Genomic DNA, 22,110 nt, shown 5'->3' on the forward strand with positions numbered 1-22,110 from the left:
AACAGGAATCACCAGCAGTTTTTCTCCTTCCTGAATCACAGCCCGGGCTCCATCGCGGACATGTTCCTCCTCCGATGGGGAGGCCGTCTCCTCTACATGTTCCCGCCCTTCCCTCTCATTCACAAGGTGCTCCTCAAGATATGGAGGGAAGAGGCTTCAGTGATATTGATAGCTCCAGCCTGGCACGGCCAACACTGTGTACACGTCTCTCCTGGAAATATCCGTGGAAGCTCCAGTCACCTTGCTGCTCCTCCTGAATTTAGTAATTCAGGATCATGGCGGTCTTCAGCACCCTTGAGTCGTTGCACTTCATGGCATGGAAGCTCCATGGCTGGACCCCATTGAGTTCTCTTGCTCAGACCCTGTTAGACAAGTCCTCCCTGGCAGTAGGAAACCCTCCACCAGGGCTACCTACCTTGCCAAGTGGAAGAGATTCTCAATCTGGTCGGTGCAGCATCATTCATCCTCAACGCTCGCCTCTATACCACTCATACTGGACTACCTTCTCCACTTCAGGCAGCAGGGACTGTCCATGTCATCAATAAGGGTTCACTTGGCCGCAATCTCTGTCTTCCATCCAGGCACAGAGGGCTGGTCGGTCTTTGCCAACCCTAAAGGTAATAATAATTGGAGATATACCAATCTCCTAGAACTGGAAGGGACCTTGAAAGGTCATCGAGTCCAGCCCCCTGCGTTCACTAGCAGGACCAGTTTTTGCCCCAGATCCCTAAGTGGCCTCCTCAAGGATTGAACTCACAACCCTGGGTTTAACAGGCCAATGCTCAAACCACTGAGCTACATAGCTACCCTATGATTAACCGTTTCCTGAAAGGTCTCGACAGGCTAGATCCGCATATCTGGCAGCTGGTCCCAGCCTGGAACCTCAATCTGGTCCTTTCCAGACTGACGGGGGCCGCCCTTCGAACCACTGGCGACATGCTCCTTGCTCTATCTCCTCGTACAAGGTGGCATTTCTGGTAGCGATAACCTCAGCCAGGAGGGTGTCTGAGCTCAAGGCCCTAACATTGGAGCCTCCTTATACCGTGTTCTATAAGGACAAGGTTCAGCTCAGGCCATATCCAGCTTTCCTCCCGAAGGTTGTTTCCCAATTTCACATCAACCAGGACATCTTCCTCCTTGTGTTCTATTCTAAGCTGCACTGAAGTGGCAGGGAGCAGAGGCTTCACTCATTGGATGTCCACAAAGCGCTAGCCTTCTACATCGAGAGAATGAAACCATTCCGGGAGTCCATTCAACTGTTTGTGGCTGTGGCAGACAGGATGAAAGGTCTTCCAGTCTCCTCCCAACGAATTTTGTCATGGATCACATCCTGCATCTGGGAGTGCTCCTCCGCTCACGGCGCACTCCACCAGGGTGCAGGCTTCTTCATCAGCATTCTGGGTGCAAGTTCCCAGCCAGGAAGTATGCAGAGCAGCGATGTGGTCCTCCATACATACTTTCACTGCGCATTATGTGATTAGCCAGCAGGCCAGAGATGATGCTGCCTTTGGAAGAGCATTGCTCCAGTCAGTGCATAACTCCAACCCTGCCTCCAGAATTTAGGCTTGGGAGTCACCTGATTGGAATGGACATGAACAAGAACTCGAAGACAAAACAGTTTATCACCCTCTTGTAACTGTTGTTCTTCGATATGTGGTGTTCATGTCCATTCCAATACCCACTCTTCTACCCCTCTGTCGGAGTAGCCGGCAAGAAGGAACTGAGGGGATGACGGGTCGACAGTGCTCTAAATTGAGCACTATGAAGGAGTGACCCCAGGGAGCACCCAGGCCGACCCAATGGATGCTGTTATGGGAAAAATCTTCCTGCTGCCGTGCACATGCGCACATACACACCTGATTGGAATGGACATGAACAACACATCACGAAGAACAACAGTTATGAGAAGGTGAGTAACCATTTTTTCATTGTTAGCACATTTAGCCCAAAACAACTGTAGTGAACTTTCAGTAGTTTGGCTTATTTCGCTTCTTAATATAACTGAAGTCAACCTTTCCTATATGAGGTACTCTTTTCTTCCAAAAAGGAACCTAACACTAATTTAAGTTTAAAAAAAAAATTGTGGCTAAAGGACTCTAGCAAACCTTGTCAAGTTTGAAGTTCATTATAATTTTACTGTGTATGGAAATTCTTCCAAGGCAAAAGCTCTAGAAAACAGAGAATTTCAGTCTGCCTTTCTCATGTGACTTGATTATGTCTATATAAAGTGACTTGACAGCAATGCATGAAGCTAGATATTATTCTTAGTTGTTTAGTTCTCCAAGAGCTGTTGCTAGTGAGAATTGTTTTGCCTATTTATGATTCCAGTACAAATAAAGAGAGACTTGGAAGGCCATCAACAGGAAGCTATCAAGATTTTCTGTGTATCCAATACACTTTTGCAAAAAAAACTCGACATTTGACTAAGGAAAAGCTATCTTTCTGAGATACTGGTCTCATCTACTGCACCAAAAAAAATTTGTTTGTTTTTAATGGAGAATTATGAGAAACATTTTTGCTTAGTGTTTTCAACCTCTAAGGAGTGCACTAAGCATTTTTTCTTGTTTTTTGGCACAATAGAAATTCTGCAGAAAGAATAATTCTAGCCTTTTTTTGCTATGCATTAATTTCTGTTAGAAAAAGCAAATGACATTTTGCCATTCCTTCTTTCTCTTTCCTTGTAAACCTCTTTCAACCTCCCCTTCCTATTTTTTCCACAAAGGGTGAGGAAAAGATTTCCTCTCTCTCTCTCCACTCTTTTTTCCTTCTCCAGAGGATATCTTGATTGGTTGGCCAAAAAATAAAAACAGGTGTTTGTTGTTACTGATGTATTCTTTTAAATTATATTATTCTATCCCAGTATATAAAAACCCACTCTGAGCATTTTTACTGACTAAGTGTTGGCAGTTCTGTCTGTATGCAGAGGCTGGAGGGAGATCTGGAGTAGATTATCAGATGTAACTTTTTAGAAATAAATAGAAGGGCATACATTAGTAACAATTAATACAAGGGAAAATATGGGCTTCTCAGTGGCATATCATAAACAAACTAAATAAAATGCATTTTTTAAAAGGTACAAGAAGACCAAGTGAGAGCATATGCTAACTAATCTGGCCCTTAGGGCCCCACATATGCCTCTGGCATACCACAAAATGAGGCATCCAAGCCCATTGTCGTGACCCCCTTTGGGAGTGGCCGTGACAGGGGATCCCTCTCCTCTTCTAGCAAGGGAGGGGAAACTGCATGATCTCCCTTTCCTCCACACAGGAGCACAGCAGGACCCTCTTGTCTCTGGGGGCAGCAGATCTACCCCATAGTACAGCTGTTGGGGTATATCTGCTTCAGTGGATCTTGGGACTTAATATCACATTGAAATGAAAAGGGTAGTTCAAATCTCTAAGAACTATTATTTCATGCTGTCTGCAGACTCAGGCAGTCATCACTGTATCAAATATACTCAGGTGGACAATTATTTTATTTAGGGTTTTGCAGTGCACAGTTGGAAATGACTTACACAGGGTGTAATGCAGAGGAGAACTAGACCTTGAGACCAAGAGCCAAGGCCCAATGAAGTATATAGACAAATGGCTTTTTGTCAGGCCCCTAGTGTTTAAGTCCTAAAGTGTCCAAGTTTGAAAACGATCTCAGTGGACATCACCCATAACATTTGAATCATTATGTTCTTATAAGCTTTCAGAGCTGACTTGCCTCACTGAGGCCTGTGAAAGTAAAAAAGAAACCCTTGTGGTTTCTTTGACTACTTTGATGTTCTATGTACTGGTTCTGTCATGTAGATGAAATATCTTAGTCAGCTCTGCACAAATTGTAACTCATCCATGTTACCATGAAGAACATGGGAAAGATCTGTAATATTTTTTACTATTATGTGATCCTCTGGATGGTTGATGGTTAATGTGTTGCTTCCTAAGGATAAGTGAGGGTTATTTCTGTCTTAGGTGGTTTTGCAGATCTGCAGGAATCAAAATCAGTGGTGTTAACCTAATAACCAATGTTTGACAATATAAATGTCAAGGCCTTTGAGGTTTTGTCCCTGTCCAAGTGGGGCACAACATCTGCTAGCTTAGAAGAGGGGAAGAGTCCTCCAGGCTGGAAACCTTAAACCAGTGATACTCAGACTGAGGCTTGGAAGCCACAAGTGGTTCTTTAATGTGTCTCCTGTGTCTCTTTGCAGCGCATGATATTAAAACACTGTGATTTAATTATTGACCAATGTAAGTTATTAGCCAGTCAGGATGCTTTTTCTATGTTATTCACCAACTGTAGAATACTTGGTCAGTCATTTTGCTGTGAGAATAATACAGTACAAGCTTTTTTATCCAGCATTTTGGGGAAATGGGGGGGTGGGTTTGCCGGTAAGTGAAAAATTCCGGTTAACTAAGAGGGAAGGAGTTTGGGTACAGGAGGGGGTTCAGGGTTGGGGCAGGTGAGGGGGTGTGGGGCGTGGGCTCTGGGAGGGAGTCTGTGAGAGGAGGCTTGAGGCAGGGGGTTGGGGTGTAGGAGGGGGCTTGGGGTGCCAGATCCACGGGGTGCTCACCTCAGGAGGCTCCCTGCAAGTGGCACCTTGTCCCTGCTGCTCCTAGGCAGAGGCGTGGCAGGTGGCTCTGTGTGCTGCCCCCGCACGCTGCCCCCACTGCAAGCACTGGCTCTGCAGCTCCCATTGGCCAGGAACCAATTTCAATTGATTTCAATTAGGACACAGAATGCAAAGTGTACAGTGCTCACTTTCTATTATTTTTATTACAAATATTTGCACTGTAAAAATGATGAACAAAAGAAATAGTATTTTTCAATTCACCTCATACAATACAGTAGTGCACTCTCTTTATCATGAAAGTATAACTTACAAATGTAGATTTTTTTGTTTTTTACATAACTGCACTCAAAAACAGAACAATGTAAAACTTTAGAGCCTACAGGTCCACTCAGTCCTACTTCTTGTTCAGCCAATCGCTAAGACAAACAAGTTTGTTTACATTTACGGAAGATACTCCTGCCTGCTTCTTATTTACACTGTCACCTGAATGTGAGAACAGGCATTCACATGGCACTTTTGTAGCTGGCATTGCAAGGTATTTACATGCCAGACATGCAAAACATTTGTATGCCCCTTCATGCTTTGGACACCATTCCAGAGGACATGCTTCCATGCTGATGATGCTCATTAAAAAATTGCATTACTTACATTTGTGACTGAATTCCTTGGGGGAGAATTATGTCCCCTGCTCTGTTTTACCCACTTTCTTCCATATATTTCATGTTATAGCAGTTTTGGATGATGACACAGCACATGTTGTTCATTTTAAGAACACTTTCACTGCAGATTTGACAAAAAGCAAAAAGGTACCAATGTGAAATTTCTAAAGATAGCCAGAGCACTCGACCCAAGGTTTAAAAATCTGAAGTGCCTTCCAAAATCTGAGAGGGATGAGGTGTGAAGCATGCTTTCAGAAGTCTTAAAAGAGCAACACTCCAATGTGGAAACTACAGAACCTGAACCACCAAAAAAGAAAATCAACCTTCTACTGGTGGCATCTGACTCAGATGATGAAAGTGAACATGTGTCGGTCCGCACTGCTTTGGATAGTTATCGAGCAGAACCCCTCATTAGCAGGACATATGTCCTTTGGAATGGTGGTTGAAGCATGAAGGGACATATGAATCTTCACTGCTTCTGGCACGTAAATATCTTGCGACACCGGGTACAGTGCCATGGAAAACACCTGTTCTCACTTTCAGGTGACATTGAAAAACAAGAAACCAGCAGCATTATCTCCTGCAAATGTAAACAAACTTGTTTGCCTGAGTGACTGACTGAACAAGAAGTAGGACTGAGTTGACTTGTAGGCTCTAAAGCTTTACATTGTTTTATTTTTGAGTACAGTTTTTTTTGTACATAATTCTACATTTGTAAGTTCAACTTTCATGATCTAGAGATTGTATGACAGTACTTGTATGAGGTGAATTGAAAAATACCATTTCTTTTGTTTTTTTATAGCACAAATATTTGTAATAAAAAATAAATATAAAGTGAGCACTGTACATTTTGTGTTGTTGTAATTGAAATCAATATATTAGAAAATGTAGAAAACATCCAAAATATTTACATAAATGGTATTCTATTATTGTTTAAGTGTAATTAATCACGTGACAGCCCTACTTGTATGTTATCAGTAGAGTTGTTAGTTGGCTATTCTAATTATAAAGTAATTGTTTCCTTTATTGATGCCTGTCAGCCACTTTGAAGTCTGCTGAATTCTATAGCTAGAACTCAGGACAGAATTTGGTCTGCAGAATCTATATTCTTGGAGATAAATGGTCCAGAAAGAACAAAGCTTGATATTTTTTTCAAATCCCAGATTGATTTAGTAGTGGTGGTAGCTGGGGAAACCATATTTTTGTATATAAACTGAGCAAATTTGATCTGGAGTCCTTGACTCTAGTGAATACGGAAATACAGCCCATAATGTCACTTTTATTCTTTTTTTATTGTTGAACAATACTTTCTGATTGATCTATACTAATCAGCTGGGTTTCTGGCTTTGGAAGCTTAGGGGTGGAAATAAATTGTCTCTAAAATACAGCAGAGGTAGATATGATAGTGTTCTTTGGTATTGTAAAATTCTGACAACTCAGGCTATGCAGATGCTTTTAATGCATTTGGAACTTGGTCAGTATATCTGTGGAAATCGTATGGCCTGCCTTTTACACTCTGTATGGAAATTATTTGGTTTTGTGAGGGAGTTGAAAATTTCAAATTTTCATCTAACAAGAAGAGGATATAATAATATTGAGTGTTCTACAGTTAGACCAATTTTTAGTATATTTGACTCAAATTTTATATTGGGCTATAGGTATTTGTCTCTCTCTTTGGGGTGTGTGTTCTTTTTTGAGGTTTCATTTTTTCCATTCTTTTACATAGTTTGTTTTGATGGGGAGCCTTATCCCAATGAAAGTTGCTTGTTGACTCTTCAAAGGAAATAGTGGGCTCATCTTGTTCATAGCTTGTGTAAGGGATGATTTGGCTCTAGACAAATACTCGCTATGATAGCAGCTCAAAATGGTAAACCGGTGCTACCAAATGTGAAGGCAAAAGAAAAATCTCTTACAGAGAGGCTTAGGCTGATGGGCTTTTAAAAGGCTTAAATATGCAGCTTTCTAAAAGAGACCAGTCAAAAAAATCAAACAAATATTCATTTTAGAATGCCTCAATTCACTGTTAAATAAAATGTTTCTAGAACTAGTTTATATATAATTACAAAATATCATAAACAATTTATTTCACCTTGGTTGTGTTGTGTTAACTTTCCTCGTAGTTTAGGTAATTTTTGATTAATTTTACCTTTTAAGTTAAAACTGGGAGGAAGGGAGGGAGGGGGAAACAATGATACCCAAGACTTTTTATTTTACCAATAATAAAAAAGTTTAAAATAATTTTCTAAACAAACATTAAAAATTAAAAGTAGTGTCATTCACCCTTTATAGATGAAGCAACCCTTAATCAGGTCCCAGTTCGCTTGTACCTACAAGGATGACCTGATGACTGAGAAGAAGGGTCAGCACTTCTTCAGTAGGAGCCAAATCCCGACTTGCATACATCCAGCACCAAAACAAATGCTTTCTCTCTGTTTAGAAGCTGAGACTTTTGCAGGTAAACTGAATTATGTTTGAGTGAATGAGAAATTTTTATTCCTGATTTTTCAGGTCTTATACCTGTTGATTTTTATCAAATAGACTACTACAACAATCTTTATTAAAAGTCAAATGTAAAGGATTTTTTTCAAGGAAAAACAAAACTGAGGGTTTAATAGCTTTGCACAAGTTACAGTCAGTAAAAACTGATCTAAAATATTTTTTAGTCTATGCTATGTGAGATAAGTGCTTTGAAATTAGCAGTATAGATTGTAAATGATTTATTATTTACTGCCTTCATAATCCCCAAATAAATTTTAATCATCAGTATGTCAGGTTTCTTTTTACCTATTTTACGGAGATGACGTAGTGCTTGAGGGAAATTTATGTATTGAATGGGAAAATTATGACTAATTGTTAATTTTACTTTTTAAACAAGAACACATTACAAGATGTGTGTTATATAAATTACTGTTAGGACATAAGTATAGTCATCCTTTGCAACATTTTGACCTTTGTATATAAACTTATTTCCTGAAGTTGTTGATGGTTACATTTATGCATGCATTTTAAAATTTAATGGTGAAGTGTCTATGTTTAGGTGTGTTTATAGTTTTTGGCTAGCTGATAGCCTGTCAAATTATTATTATTCATTTTATTTAAGAAAGCACTCTCTTTCTAAAATACATGACCTTTATGCCATTTAAATCCTAGGACTATCCTGGCTAACTACTTTAGGAGTAATAACTTTTTTTTTCTTCCTAAAATATTTTATTCTCTTACACAATAGAAGGTGTAAAGTCACCTCCTGAAAGACCAGCACTTGGAACCAGTTCTGAAAATGTTCTTCAGAATGGAAGTAAAAGTGAAAAAGCAAAAAGTTGTCAGCCAAGAAACAAGAGCTCAAAGAGGAAACACATGGCTCTGAATAGTGAGAAAGTCATCTGCAATAATGAAAATGAACCATCTCAGTACACAAATATTAAGAGACCCAAGATATCAAACATACTACAGGAGAAATTGGACAGCAGACTAGATGGAGCAGCAAAAAGCAACAAGGCTACAGCCAAGAATAAATTGATTGCTGGTCAGAAAAAGTTAACTGACTTTTTTAGACTATGAATCTTATTTTTATTTTGATGTATATAGTAAATTTACTATTCCATAATAAACATTGTACATTTTGAAAGAACAAGATAACAGGTGCATTAACACATTTTGGCTTCATAGTGTCCAAATATATGATGTTAAAGTAGGTTACATATATTCTTCATTAGACAAATATAGTGACAGTCTTGATTTGTAGAATTGTCAGTTTCAGTAACAATACATCATAACTATTACAACTAGGTTATCTAGTGAAAATGTCAATCATGTTTCCCTCTATTTTGAAATACAGATAGTAGTATTTAGATGTACATATATAGCAATACCAAAAGCACAGTAACTTCAAGTTTCATTAAATTGGCAACCAATGCTTCTTTAGAGAGGAGGCCAACAGTTTTCAAACTTGCCAACAAGGTCGATAGACTCTTCCCAACATACACCTGAGCACTGAAGAAAAAAATCATTTTACTCTTTTTATATTCTAAGTTGAAATATTTTTTCTGTGGAAAAATACACACATACTTACTGTCAAAATCTCTCCTTCCTATAGGAAATTTAGCTGAGTTTTCTTCATCCCCGGTCTCTCGCCTTTCCTGTATTGATTCAATAGTCTGAATTTCAGTGTCAGCTGGAAAAGCCATAGATCCTTTCAATGCAAGATAAGGTAGCTGTTTTATACCTAGGTTCATTGGCGAACCATGGCTTATGAAATTGTGTTTGGAACCTATATTCTGAAGTAAGAAAAAAAGATTTAAACAAAGGCATTATAACAGATAGTCATTTAAAAGACATACAATGCCACACATTGGGACTTTGGCTAAGAAACCTTAAAATCAAAGTGCATGTTAGAATAAGGTGGATGATCAGCTTAATTTCAATTTAGTTATTCAGTGGGATTGAAACCATCTTGGTATGTATGGCTAATCCAGTTGACATTCTAAGATATATTTTTAGTACAGAATGGGCAAAATTTTCAAACAGTGATAAAAAAGTAGACTGATATTTTCTTACAGGTTCTGACCACCTGGAATCCTGGTAAAAATCAAGTCATTTGTTTAGTTTCCCAAACTCAGATTTAGGTGACTAATATTAGATACCTATATTTGAAAATTTAGCATTAAATAATTGCATGATCTTGTAACTGAAACCATCCACCACAACATTCTTTTAAATTGTAAGCTTTTAACCCTTTTAAAAGGACTGTAAATTGAGCTTTTATTCATGTTTTAGTGTTCAATAAAAAATGGAAACTCACTAAGAATTTTGGGTTTCTGTCTTCCTCTTCATCCAGAAAGCTGCTGTCCTCCATCTTGTAGTGCTCAAGAGTAGGTGTAGTCTCTGTCTTCTCTGTTTTACCTCCATTCCAAAGAGCTTTTCCTATATTGAGCGCATTTAGTATCATATCATCATCTTCTACCTTTCGCATAGACTTCGAAACTGAAAGTAAAAAACCTTGAGAAAAGAGAGAGAAGATTAGTATTAACATATAGGATGAAATATGCATTCTTAGATGTTTAATGTTTGCATAGAAGTTAAGCAGCTTTCAGATATATTTAAGAAAGGTGTCCCTTGTAAATTAATGTGTTCTCCAATCATGTCTACCTTTATATATTTTACAGATTGAATAGAAGCCACTTCAGTTGCTTATGAGTTCACCCTGTATAAATGACTCATTATAAAGAGGCTAACCCTTTGAATAGTACTTGTAATGCCATATATTGGTTAGAACTACTTAAGTATGGGTATTTTTTACCATGGATTATTAGCTCCTTTGTAGACTTTTAGAACAGTGCAGATTAGTAGTTCCTTTTAATGGATCAGTTTTAGAAAAATTCACAGGATACCATAATCTCTACACGTGCTCTTTTTAAATTAGGCTTTACTTTTCACTTAAGGCAGTTTTAGAAAAGAACTATTACACATGTAAGAAGGAGGGTCAGCAAAGTAATTTATTTTGTTTTAAACCCTGGCCTTCTCTATTTTAAAGAGCAATTGATTTTCAAATCTTTTTAAGAAATAAATTGAAAAAAAACTTTGAAGGTAGCAATGGTTTAAAATACTACCATTGCCTTAATACAGGCAAAGCTGAATCCTTTAACTTGTGTCCAGTAAATTGTGTACCTTTTTATCTGAAGATATAGCTGGCAATCCTCACTCATTGCTGATGCATGTACTTGTCAGAGTTTGGAGGCAGTTTCCCATCTGAAAGGATCAGTGCTGCAAACACCAATAGGTCGGTACCCAGATCATAATTTCAGATGTTGCTCCCTCTCCCACTCTGAATAGAAACTTCAATTTTTGCCTCAAAGAATCTTCCAGATTTAATGTCCTATTATCCCCTCCTGTGTTTAGAAACACGATAAAGGTGTATGGAAGGAAATTTCTGTGGCGATTCCTCCACATTTTGCTGTTTGAGGGGCAGCATTTGTCCCCCCACGGGGAAAGTGTTTGGGGGCCTGCCCAGACCTAGCAGATCCCTAAGGGATCTATTTGATGCCAGGGCCATCTGCATAGTAACCGTGTACCTCTGCACTAGTTCTGACTTCCATTTATCCACCCTGTGAGGATCTGTGGGTCCTGAACCCGGGCCCGTAGGCCACTGCTGCATCCCCAACACCACTGGATGGCTATAGTAATGACAGGAGAATTGGGAGCCCTAAGGCCTTGCACTCCACCAAACAGAGTCCCTTATTGGGCTGGTTACACTATTTAAGGTAGAAAGAGAAACAGGAAGTTGTCTGTGCAACAAGATGGATTCTGGGTTACTGCTGGTACAGACCCTCTTGTTCAATACCTGACTTTCAGTCTTGTCTCCAGTTCCTGACTTCAACCTTGCCCTGTACCTGGCATCCGCCCTCAGCCTCGTTCTGGTTGCGGAACCCTGTCGACCTGTTTTTTGACTGCTCCAGCTCCAACCTTATGCTACTGACCCTCAGCTTTGGCTTCTGTTTCCTGTTTGACCCCAGTTCTGACTTTTGCCCCTGGTCCCATGGTTCCTGTCTTTGGACTGCCCATTAGCCTATGGTTCCTGAACACTGTACTGAATGGCAGGCTGGCCTGCCTATGTCCAGTTCATTGCGCCAGTCTTCCACAGGCTCTGACACACCCGTACTCCAGTCTTTAAGAGGTATCTGCATGCACATGGCACTCAGCTAGTCAGAGCAACTTACCTAGGGTGACCAGATGAGAGGGAGAAAATATCGGGACACAGAGGGAGGGGTGGGGGCAGTCTGCTGGCAGAGAGGGTGGAAAAAAGCTAAGTGCTGCCGGTGTAGCAGCAATAAATAAAGGCGAGTGCTGCCGGCGGAACGAAATATCGGGACAAATTGTGTCCCGACAAAAGATCGGTCGGGACTCAAGACAAACACCTAAATATCGGAACGGTCCCAATTTTATCGGGAAATCTGGTCAACCTAAACTTACCAGACCATCAGGAAACTGTCCACGAAACTGAGTAAAGAAAAAAAATGAGCACCTCCCCTTTCCCAATTTCTTTAATATTTACTTTTTACTTTTTTTTTTTTTTTTGTAATTCCACTTTTTATTTAACTAAAATTCACTTTTGCATCAAACCGCTATTGTGGTTTCTTGCACTAACCCTTTTTCTCTATCAGCAGGTATCTTCTCTCCACTACTGACTGGCACCAAGGAGAGACCTGGACCAGTGCCTACTTCTGTTTCAGACAATTATAATAAATGTCATCAGAGGTTCATGAAAACTTACTTCAAAATAGAAGTTTACCAAATGCTTTCAATTCTCAATCAAACAACAAAATTCATGTTTTGGATCAGTTTGAACCAGTTTGATCAAAATAGCAGGCTCTCTTTGCTCTCTTGTGGCTAGCATGAAATCCCAGAGCTATAATCCATCCTTGGATGGCTGAGGGAGGAATGAAGATAAGCTTTGGTTTGGGTTGAGCCTTTTTAAGAAAATAAAAAAAAACGCTTATCTGTGAGTTGGGAAGGGCACTTTCCTTCCCACATTGTTGTTACTGAGGACTCTGCAGTTGCTATTGTTTGGGGAGAAAGTCCTATTATCTAAAAGTCATGGGGTATGTTGTCACCAAAATGAATGCCAATTTTTTGGGGTGGGGTGGGGAGCTAAAAGACCTAAGACCTCCTCCTTGGTTAACTGCTAAAACAAAGCTGTCAGTTGAGAGAAAACCGAAAATACAGCCCTTGGCCTCTTTTAAAATTCAGCGGTGTCTGTCTGATAGTTGAAGAAAATAGAACACGCTCAGTACGGTCTCCAACCCACATTACAAAAAGCACAGTTGCTATACATGGCTGTAGTATCAGGTAAAGTCATAAATTGTGGTCAGTACAGACCGTAGAGAGTATACTTGTCTTTTTCAGATTTGGAGTAGCTTCCGTGGCTGCAGAGACTGAGCACAAGGTAGCCTCTGTCAGGCTGCAGCCTCACAAATTCAATAGGTGCATCTGTGTCCAATGCATCTAGGTGTTCACAATCTAAATAAAATGCATATTTTTCCTTTTAGGCTTCAAATACTCCACTTCTGGCAGAAAACTAAAATGTTTTAAATTACGACAACTAAATTCATATTATAAATTGCTGCCTAAAATCTTGTCTGTTATCAAATGGCCTTTTCTTTTCACGTTTAATATTAACGTAGTTCTTCTTAGTACCGCTTGCATCAGTAATTTACAATTATTTTGAGTAACTCCTCTTGCTTTTACATGGAATCGTGTTACTGTGAAATCAGACTTAATCTAAAATCTAATGTGAAATGCAAAAGTAAATAAATTTGGTCGATGACGCTTAATATAGCTGGAACTTATCTTTTATTCTGTTTGCATGCCTGTAAAAATAAATATTTGATAGACCTTTTGTTTCAGTAAGTTAGTTTATTGACACTTAATGTTCATTTCTGAGCTTTTGAGTCTAATAAGCACTGTCTGTTTCTGAACAATAAATAAAACCAGGTAAACTTTTTCTGTTTTTTACAGGGTTTTTTTTAAGACTTAAGTGAAATGAAAAGCAATAAATAGTATAGTGTGGCATACTATTGAATGGATATTTAAATATTGAAAAATTACTGAATTTTAGACTGTAGTGCCAAAATCCGTGTTCAGTGATCATTTCTACACTAGTATACTGTTTTTCAGTTATCCTTCCTTAGCCACCAACATTGGGTTTTGCTCCATATTTAGAGTTAATGGTCTGTTTTATAGAATCATGATTTTATTAATCTCTAGCATGCTATGGAAAATTTTGTTTGCACTTAATATTTTCCTCTTAAGTTATATTTTATTTCAGTTTTACCAACACTTCTCATCTTTTTTTTTAAATGGCAGTTGCTGCCTCTTGTTAATGTTCTGGATGAAGTTCATCTCTGTGCAAAGAGCCCAGCACAAGGCCTATTTTTTCCACAGGACTTGTTCTGTACCATTGCATGTGGGTGAATTTGACCCTACAAGTACCTACTCTTTTCCCCATGACATTTCTCAATTAGCTTGACTTCTTTAAGCAATCATATTAAACGATAAGCATATCTCTTAGTGTGTTTAAATGTACAAACATATGTTTCTATAATATATATAGTACTGTATGTGCATATATAAATAATATTTTAGCAGCAGAAGCTATCCTAGGTAGAAAATCAATTGCAGAAATTTAAAATAAAACAGCACTTTGAAATTGTTGAACAGGTAGATAGCTGCAAGAAGATTTTTACCTAGGATTTTGTACCTTTTATTCGGGTGGCTATATTTCAGTTATATACTGACAACATCCTCATAAAATCAGAACCTACTCAACTTTCAGACTGAGAACCAAATGTCTTGAGGTTCAAAAGTTTGCCTAAAAACACTTCATAATGTGTCTGTTCAATTTCTGTAATGCTGTTACTGTGCAGAGGGAGCAAGGGAGATATTTTGACTCCTACAATGCTGTAAATAGGTGGAGCAGTTGAATGTGTGTGTGACAGTTATAGGTGGTTTTGAGATAATCAGGTGTCTTGAAGTAATATAACGGCATGTTCTTTCCTTGACATTTATAACTAAAGATGTTGTTAGTGATCATGAAATTATCAGTTCCTTAGAAAATCCACCTAAATATTTTGACGCAACTATGTATTGCAGCAATAAATTCCACAGTTTTGAGTACTACTTCACACAGCTTATATTTGCTTAAATTTATGCTGGTCAGCTTTTGTAATATTGGACAGAGTAAAAGCAAAAGACTGTAGTACTGTTAAGTGTAGATCTGGATGTCTTTTGTTCAGCACTGAAGGAAAATAGTAAAATCTGAATAGTATGCAGTGTACTGCATTTGCCTGCACGTGTTGCCAATAGAAGCTTCAAAAGGGTATTCAAGTGTTTTCTGCCACTCATTATTCTTAAGAGGAATTTGAAGATCTCAACCAGAGGGTATAAAACTCGGTGTACACATTTCTTTCTGAATGAAAAAGTTGTACAGTAAGAGAGAGACAATTATTGGGTTAGGTCATTTATTGAATTTTTCTTGCTCTTCCTAGGCATGATTACTACAGGAGAAACTCCATAGTTGGGTAAAAATGGACGAGGCTTCAACTACAGGAAAGTTTTCTGAGCTTGATTCTGAAGCAAGTACAGAACAAGTATACCATTATCTTGCACCTTCCCCTTCCTTCCCCAACAAACACCATGACCATCATGAAGCAGTTTTGACGGGTGTTATCCTTATTTGTTTTAGAAGGTCTCAGAAATTCAAACCATCTTGCTATAAAACTGTACAATCCACAAATTTTGCATATAGTCAAGCCAAAGGGTCTGGTTTGGCTCTATGAGCCAAAACATGAGCTGAGCCATTTGAGCTGACTAGCCAAATACAAAAAGAAAATACATAAGTTGAATATATAAATATATATAACATCACAGTGGCTGACAGGGAATAATGAAAAAAGTATTTAACTATCTTGACTTTTTCTTGGCTCATCTTTATTTATGGATGAAGAGCTGAATCAGAACCAGATTGTAACTTTCAATAATTTTCCTATCTCTAATTTCTTGACATTTAAAAGTAGAAATTTGTGGGACTTATTTCTGCAACTATTATAGAGATCTTAGAGAGGATTTTTTTATTTACACTTCCCCATGCCTTTTCATTAAATCATACTTACCAGTCTTTTCATCCATCTTCTGGAACAATCCACAAATGTCTCCTCAGAACCTGAGGAGATGACCTCCAAGATCCTGCTAGTGGACAAGCCAATATCATCCAGTACCTCATCTGGCAGACAAACTACACCAAAAACTGGCACAAAGAAGACTGCACCAAAAAGGAACCAGTTACCATCACTTCGGCACAAAAGATGATTCCAATGTCAACAGCATCAAAACAGGAACTAATCACCTCTGGTGTTGAAGTTTGGCATCAAAAGGGGCTGGTCTGAATGCAGAGGAACCAGGTAGAGCTTGGTGTCCTCCTATGACAGACCATCCAAAACCTCTGGAGAGAAATCGATCAGGCCTCATACAGTGTTGAGGACTAGGGATAAGGAGCAGCCTACAGTGACACAAATCATGAATCTGGTCATGCACCTCTCAGCATCAACAGAGAATGAGCCGGGGAGAACTGGAACCACCATTGGTGCTGAAACACCTACCAGTATCTGTGACAGAGGCCCATTAGTACCAGTGGGCAAAGGTTCTTTACAAGCAACTCCTATCTCAGACCTGACAAACTCACTCCATCTAATACACTACTTTCCTGGTATTTATTCAGGAAATGTAGTAGGTGAGGTCTCTTCTGAAAGCTTGTAACTTAACGATATTCATAATCATTGTGAGATGTGTGTATAGGAAATATTTTGGGAATAATGTAACTATATTGAAAACTGTGCTTTATGGTCTTGGAATAAGTTAGTCACCAGAAAATCATGTGTCTCAGTGATGGTCCATTCAAGTGGGAAAGAGTTGTTACCCTTCCCTAGAACTGCTGATGAAATGCAAGGTTAAATTGTCTACCCTTGCCTCATCCCAGAACAGCCAATGGAAAACTATTAAAGACAATTGCAAACAATCAAAACCACTTGGAGGTTAATAGGAACATTATAACAGGGTGGGGATGACCCTGTCTGTGAATAAAGACAAAAGACTGATTCAGTATATCAGGGTTGAGAAAGACACTTTGCATCCATTTACTGAGAAGACATATTGTTGAACAGGTGTTTTTCATGAAGGATTGGAACCTGGTTCCTGTGAAGCCAGCCAGCTCTGCAACCAACTGAACTCTGAAGGGATAACCTACTTCATTGGATAGGAAAAAGTAACTATTAATAAGTGTAGGCCCTACTTTGTGTTTTATGATTTTGTTTTGTGTTACAACATTTATTTCTGTCATTCTTTTGTTTCCAGTGGAACCTCTATTTTTCTTAAATAAATCTTTTGTTTTATTATAAGTGCTCATAAGTGCTGTGTGTTATACAGTAGCAGTGATTTAAGATAAATACACTATTCCTTTGAGATCAGAGGATCTGGGATTTCTGTGAGTAACCAGTTTCAGGGGCTAGATACCTGGCACAGGGGAATGCTTCAAGGGGACTTGTCAATCAACAAGGAAAAGAAAGGGCTGGCATAGTCCTGAGAAGAGTGGTTGAGAGGCTATTAGGCTGGTGGTGTTAGGGAGCTAACCCCCAGCTATCACAGGCAAGATGTTCGAGGAAGGAGGTAACAAGGTGACACACAGTCCTGGGTACCCGAGACCCATAACAGTATCAGGACAGATGCCAGTACCAAGACCCCTTGTCATAGGTTTTCTCCCCGACTTGGAGCTGTTGGGTTCCAAGATGGGGACCTGCATGGACTCCTCTAAACTAAAATCCTAGTTTAGATCTACTACGCTGCCACCAGCTACGTTTTTAAGTGTTTAGCACACTCCCTGTTCCCCTGAACTTTCCCTGGGGAACACAGATCCAACCACCTTGAATCTCAGCACATAGGGAAGCAGCCCACTTCCCCCCTCCCTCTCTCCTAGCCACTCTGGAGAGATACACACCGATTCAACTCTGTGAATCAACCTCAGGAGGAACTCACTCTTCCCCCCCTCCCCTTGAAAATCCAAACAAGGGAAGAAATCAATCAAGTTCTAAAAAAGAAAAGATTTTATTAAAGAAAGAAAAAAGTACACTATCTCTGTATTACCAGGATGCAAAAATACAGGGTCTAACTTATAAAAACTGGAGAGACTTCCCCCTCCCTCCTCCTCAGAATAATCAGTAACAGCAACAGAAATAAAGAATTTCCTTCAGCAAACACACAATTGCAAATGTAGAAATCAAATTATAAGACTAATCCGCCTTTCTAATTAATACTCACTATTGGATAGTAGGAACTACTCCAGGAGAACTTGGAGACATGTCTGGCCTCTCTTAGATCCAAAGAGAGAACACAGAGCAAACAAAGAACACAGACAAAGGCTTCCCTCCACAGAGATTTGAAATTATTCTGTCCCTTGATTGGTCCTCTGGTCAGGTGTTTCTCAGGTTACTGAGCTTGTTAACCCTTTCCAGGTAAAAGAGACCTTAACCCTGATCTGTTTATTTATGACACGCCCCCCAAATCGCAGACAGTGGGGGAACCACACTGGCGGTGATTTACTTCTAGAACTTTAAAATAAACAGATTAACAAAACACATGCACTATTACATATACTACTAAGTATGTAAACAACAAGATATTTGACATTTAAGAACACTTTTTAACCATTTGACCGGACATACTTGGCAACGTCCTTGCCCATCCCCTCCCAGTGGAAGGACTTCCCCAACCTGTCCTTGGTTCTGTTCACCCCAGAATGACCACTGGGATGTTATGGCCTAAGCTTAAGAGCTTGTCCTGGTACTTAGTTGGAACTACCAACTGTTTTTGAGGATGCTGGCCTTTCTGGTGTCCACCAGAAAGAATCTTCTTATATAAAAGTCCTATATGCTGCATCACTGCCTCTGGAGATCCACATTCCACACCATCACTGGAGCATACATTTTCCCCATATTGAAGTAGAGTACCCTCTCCTGGGAGGTCAGTGGTTGACACCATGGAAAGGTCTGCTTGCTTCCCCTACAGCGCTGCACCACCACTGGCTCATTGGGGCTGATGCTTGATTAACCAACACCCAGTGAATCAACCATACTTGTATGGTATGCAACCATGGCCCTAACTGTGTTACTGGAGTCCACCATCTCATGCATCAAGAGGCTGGTTTCATAACACATTTGAGGAAGAAGACAGGATCACTCCAAGGTATCAGGAGGAATTAGTTCCAGCAGCAGAGCAGCACCAGTGCCCCATATTGCCACCAAAGGGCCTTTTGTGATGAATTGGCTTCCTTGGCATTGAGGCCAGTGGCTGATGATGTTCAATCATTTCAGGAGGACCATGTGAAGGCTCCTGACACTCTAAAGATAGAGATCACAGCAATATCAGCAAAATCCCATAAGCTATTTGATTTTTTGTAAGCTTCTGGTCCAGCCAGGATTGTGTTTCCCACAAATGAGGGACTGTTGGACCTTGCTAAGGCCTTATGGCATATTCTGTCCACAATGGCACCTATTGCAAAGTAGGTAGAGAAAGGGTACTAAGTACTTCCAGCAGGATTTGAGTACTTACCCCAGCCAGGCTCCTTAAATCATGTCAGCAGTACATGAGAAATCCAAGTTGAGCATGAATACCCCAAGGTCAAGGAGGACCCCAAATGGCTCAGTTTGCATGGGAACAAGTCATACTCCTCTGACTGTCCAGTTGCCTGTGGCTAACACTCAGAATTTACTGGCCAACTGTGACTTCCTAACCTGGGACAGGGTGGCAGCTTTCCCAGAGAAGCTCTTGCACAACAGCAGGGAGGAACTAAGAGATAATTAAGGAAAGTTCACTTGCGACCAAGACTACATTACAGGTGGTTACTGATTACTCCCAGACCATAGCAAGGTCTGTGGCCAATGAGGTGAAAATACGCAGAGCATTGTCTCTCCAAGCATCAGGTATCTCAAGAGAAGTATAGGCCATGATGAAGGATTTGCCCTTTGAAGGTATGGGGGCTATTTAGTGAGCAGACAGACAGCATTCTACAGTCACTGAATAACTAAAAAGTTGCTCTGTTCTCCCTGAAGATTTACTCCCCAGACCCATCCAACAGGCTGTACTGTCCTTAATCCCAGTCAAAGTCATGGATGCCATCCTAAATATCAAGCCAAGAAAATCCCATGATACAGAGGGAGCCAACCCTCCTTGTCTTCCAGAACTCACCTTGCTCCTAACCACATCAGTAAATTTGACAGAATAGTCATGAGCCACATCCAATTCAGTCAAGTGAGTGCTACTTTCAGCAGCTGCCTTGCTCTGTTCCACCAGGCATGATCTATCATAAAATTGGACAGATGGATGTTTAGAGATCATTGTCCATGGCTACCCCCATCCAACTCCCCTTTTTGCTCCCTACCCACATCATTTCCCTGCCTCTCTTCAGGGACCCTTCTCATCAGAGCCTAGTACAGTCAGATGGCCTTGTTGTTTCATCTTGTTGATTTCTGAAGAAGAAAGTGGATCTTCATTCTTTCCTTGACATGAGCAGACTCAACAAATACATGAGCCATCTCAGGTTCAGGATGGTAACGCTTTCCTCCATCATCCCATCTCTTCAAGCTCAAGAGTACTTTGTTGCTTTCAACTTGCAAGATGCATACTTCCATATAGCTAGCCATCTGGCCCACAAGAAGTACCTGAGAGTCACAGTGGGATCCAACCATTACTACTACAGGGTTTTGCCCTTTGAACTTTCCATGGCACCAAGAGTCTTCAAGAAATGCCTAGCAGTGGCAGCACATTTAAGGAGACCGTGGCACGGCCCTCCTTGGTCCTGCCTCTTCTCCATTCCAAAACCACTCAAAACCTTCTGGCTCAGCAATCACCAGTGCAGTTTATTTACAGCTTGCAGTCCCACCACCTTCTCACCATATACTTCTTGGGGGTTTCAGCCTTAAGGGCTTCTCAGTCCTGCAGCCAGGAGGGGAGAGTTTACCCTTCTTCTACTCCCTGGCTTCTCCCCTGCATCCTTCCTCTGGGCCTGTATATAGCCCCAGGCTAATTAGGCTGGCAGCTGTTTCCCCTTCGCCAATCAGGTGCAGGTTTCTCTAGCCAGCTCCAATTTACCTCCCTTAATTGGAGCTGGGGTGACAAACGGCTGGCTCAGGAGTTTCTGATTAGCACCCTATCACAGAGACCCTTACCTCGATGATTAACTGATCAGAGTCAGGTCCCAACAAGAGACTGCAATAACCTTGAGGATATATCCTTTCTCTTTTCTCTCAGCTAGGACTCCATGTTGTGATCTATGAGAAATCATGCCTCACAGATGATAAAGTTCATAGGAGTTATAATCAACCACTAATTGGCCAGAGCCTACCTTCCAGAGGAAAGTTCTCCAGCTGACAGTAAATTTAGACTAAAGTCGAATCTGATTGATTATGGTAGTTCATATGTACTTAGGACTCTAAGGGTATGTTTACACTGCAGTTAAAAACCTGTGGCTGGCCTGTGCCTGCTGACTGGGGCTAACAGGGCTTGGGCTAAGATGCTGTTTAATTACAGTGTAGATGTTCAGGCTTAGGTTGCAGCCGAAGCTCTGGGACCCTTCCACCTCACAGGGTCCCAGAGCTTGGGCTGCAGCCTCAGCCTGAATGTCTACAATGCAGTTTAAACAGCCTTGCGAGCCCAAGTCAGCTGGCACAGGCCAAACATACATGTCTAAATGCAGTATAGACAAGCTGTGAAGGTCACAGCTGCTCCCTTTTTTTATACCTTCATGTGGGAGCACAAGGAGGCACAGGACACACTGGGTGGCTCTGATGGACATTGCTGTTAAAATATATCTGATTTTTGTGTGATTGAGGTACAGTACGGGTTGACGCCTCTTCACTGCCTTCTTACCGCCACATGGCCTGAGTCTGAATCCTGTCCTTTGCTATTGCTCATTCTGGAAGACTTTATTGTAAATAGTTATATATTTTAGCTTATGAATTCTAGTTTGTACATAATCTAGTATAGAAGAGAATAACACACCTTCATACCGGGCGGGGTGGGGGGGGAATCCTCCTCTGCCCCACGAACTATGCCCAGGGACCTGGACTTCAAGAATTTAATCTCTTGCCTCTGTTCCTTTTCCAGCAACAATGAGCATCACCAATGCCTCTATTGTCTGGGTGAGATGCACATTTCTTCAAAGTGCAGTATCTTCAAGTCCTTCACGCCCAGAACTAAAGAGCCCCAAGAGCTCCACCTAAAGAAGCTCTTGATGGAAGAGGCTATGCTCCACTCTGTCCCAAGCCTGGGAGACACTCCCTGTACATCAGTCTCACT

General features: G+C 40.4%; 1 protein-coding gene across 7 annotated transcripts in view; it reads left to right on the forward strand.

Annotated features, from left to right (window-relative positions):
• LOC120369950 (PARP1 binding protein) overlaps positions 1-15,302 on the forward strand; it is a 117,929-nt gene extending 102,627 nt beyond the window's left edge. For 4 of the 7 annotated variants that reach the window (XM_039483803.1, XM_039483837.1, XM_039483841.1 and 1 more), the window contains 3 exons: positions 7,504-7,669; positions 8,441-8,737; positions 10,893-10,978. In XM_039483803.1, coding sequence (XP_039339737.1) covers positions 7,504-7,669; positions 8,441-8,737; positions 10,893-10,963 — 534 coding nt within the window. In that variant the 3' untranslated portion in view covers positions 10,964-10,978. Of the gene's footprint in view, positions 1-7,503; positions 7,670-8,440; positions 10,019-10,892; positions 10,979-15,254 lie in introns of those variants that run through there. The other 3 variants (XM_039483898.1, XM_039483818.1, XM_039483828.1) reach the window with 2 other exon arrangements.
• Positions 15,303-22,110: the final 6,808 nt, after the last annotated feature.

Source organism: Mauremys reevesii, linkage group 1 (genome assembly GCF_016161935.1).
Source record: "Mauremys reevesii isolate NIE-2019 linkage group 1, ASM1616193v1, whole genome shotgun sequence".
Classification (NCBI taxonomy): Eukaryota; Metazoa; Chordata; order Testudines; family Geoemydidae; genus Mauremys; species Mauremys reevesii.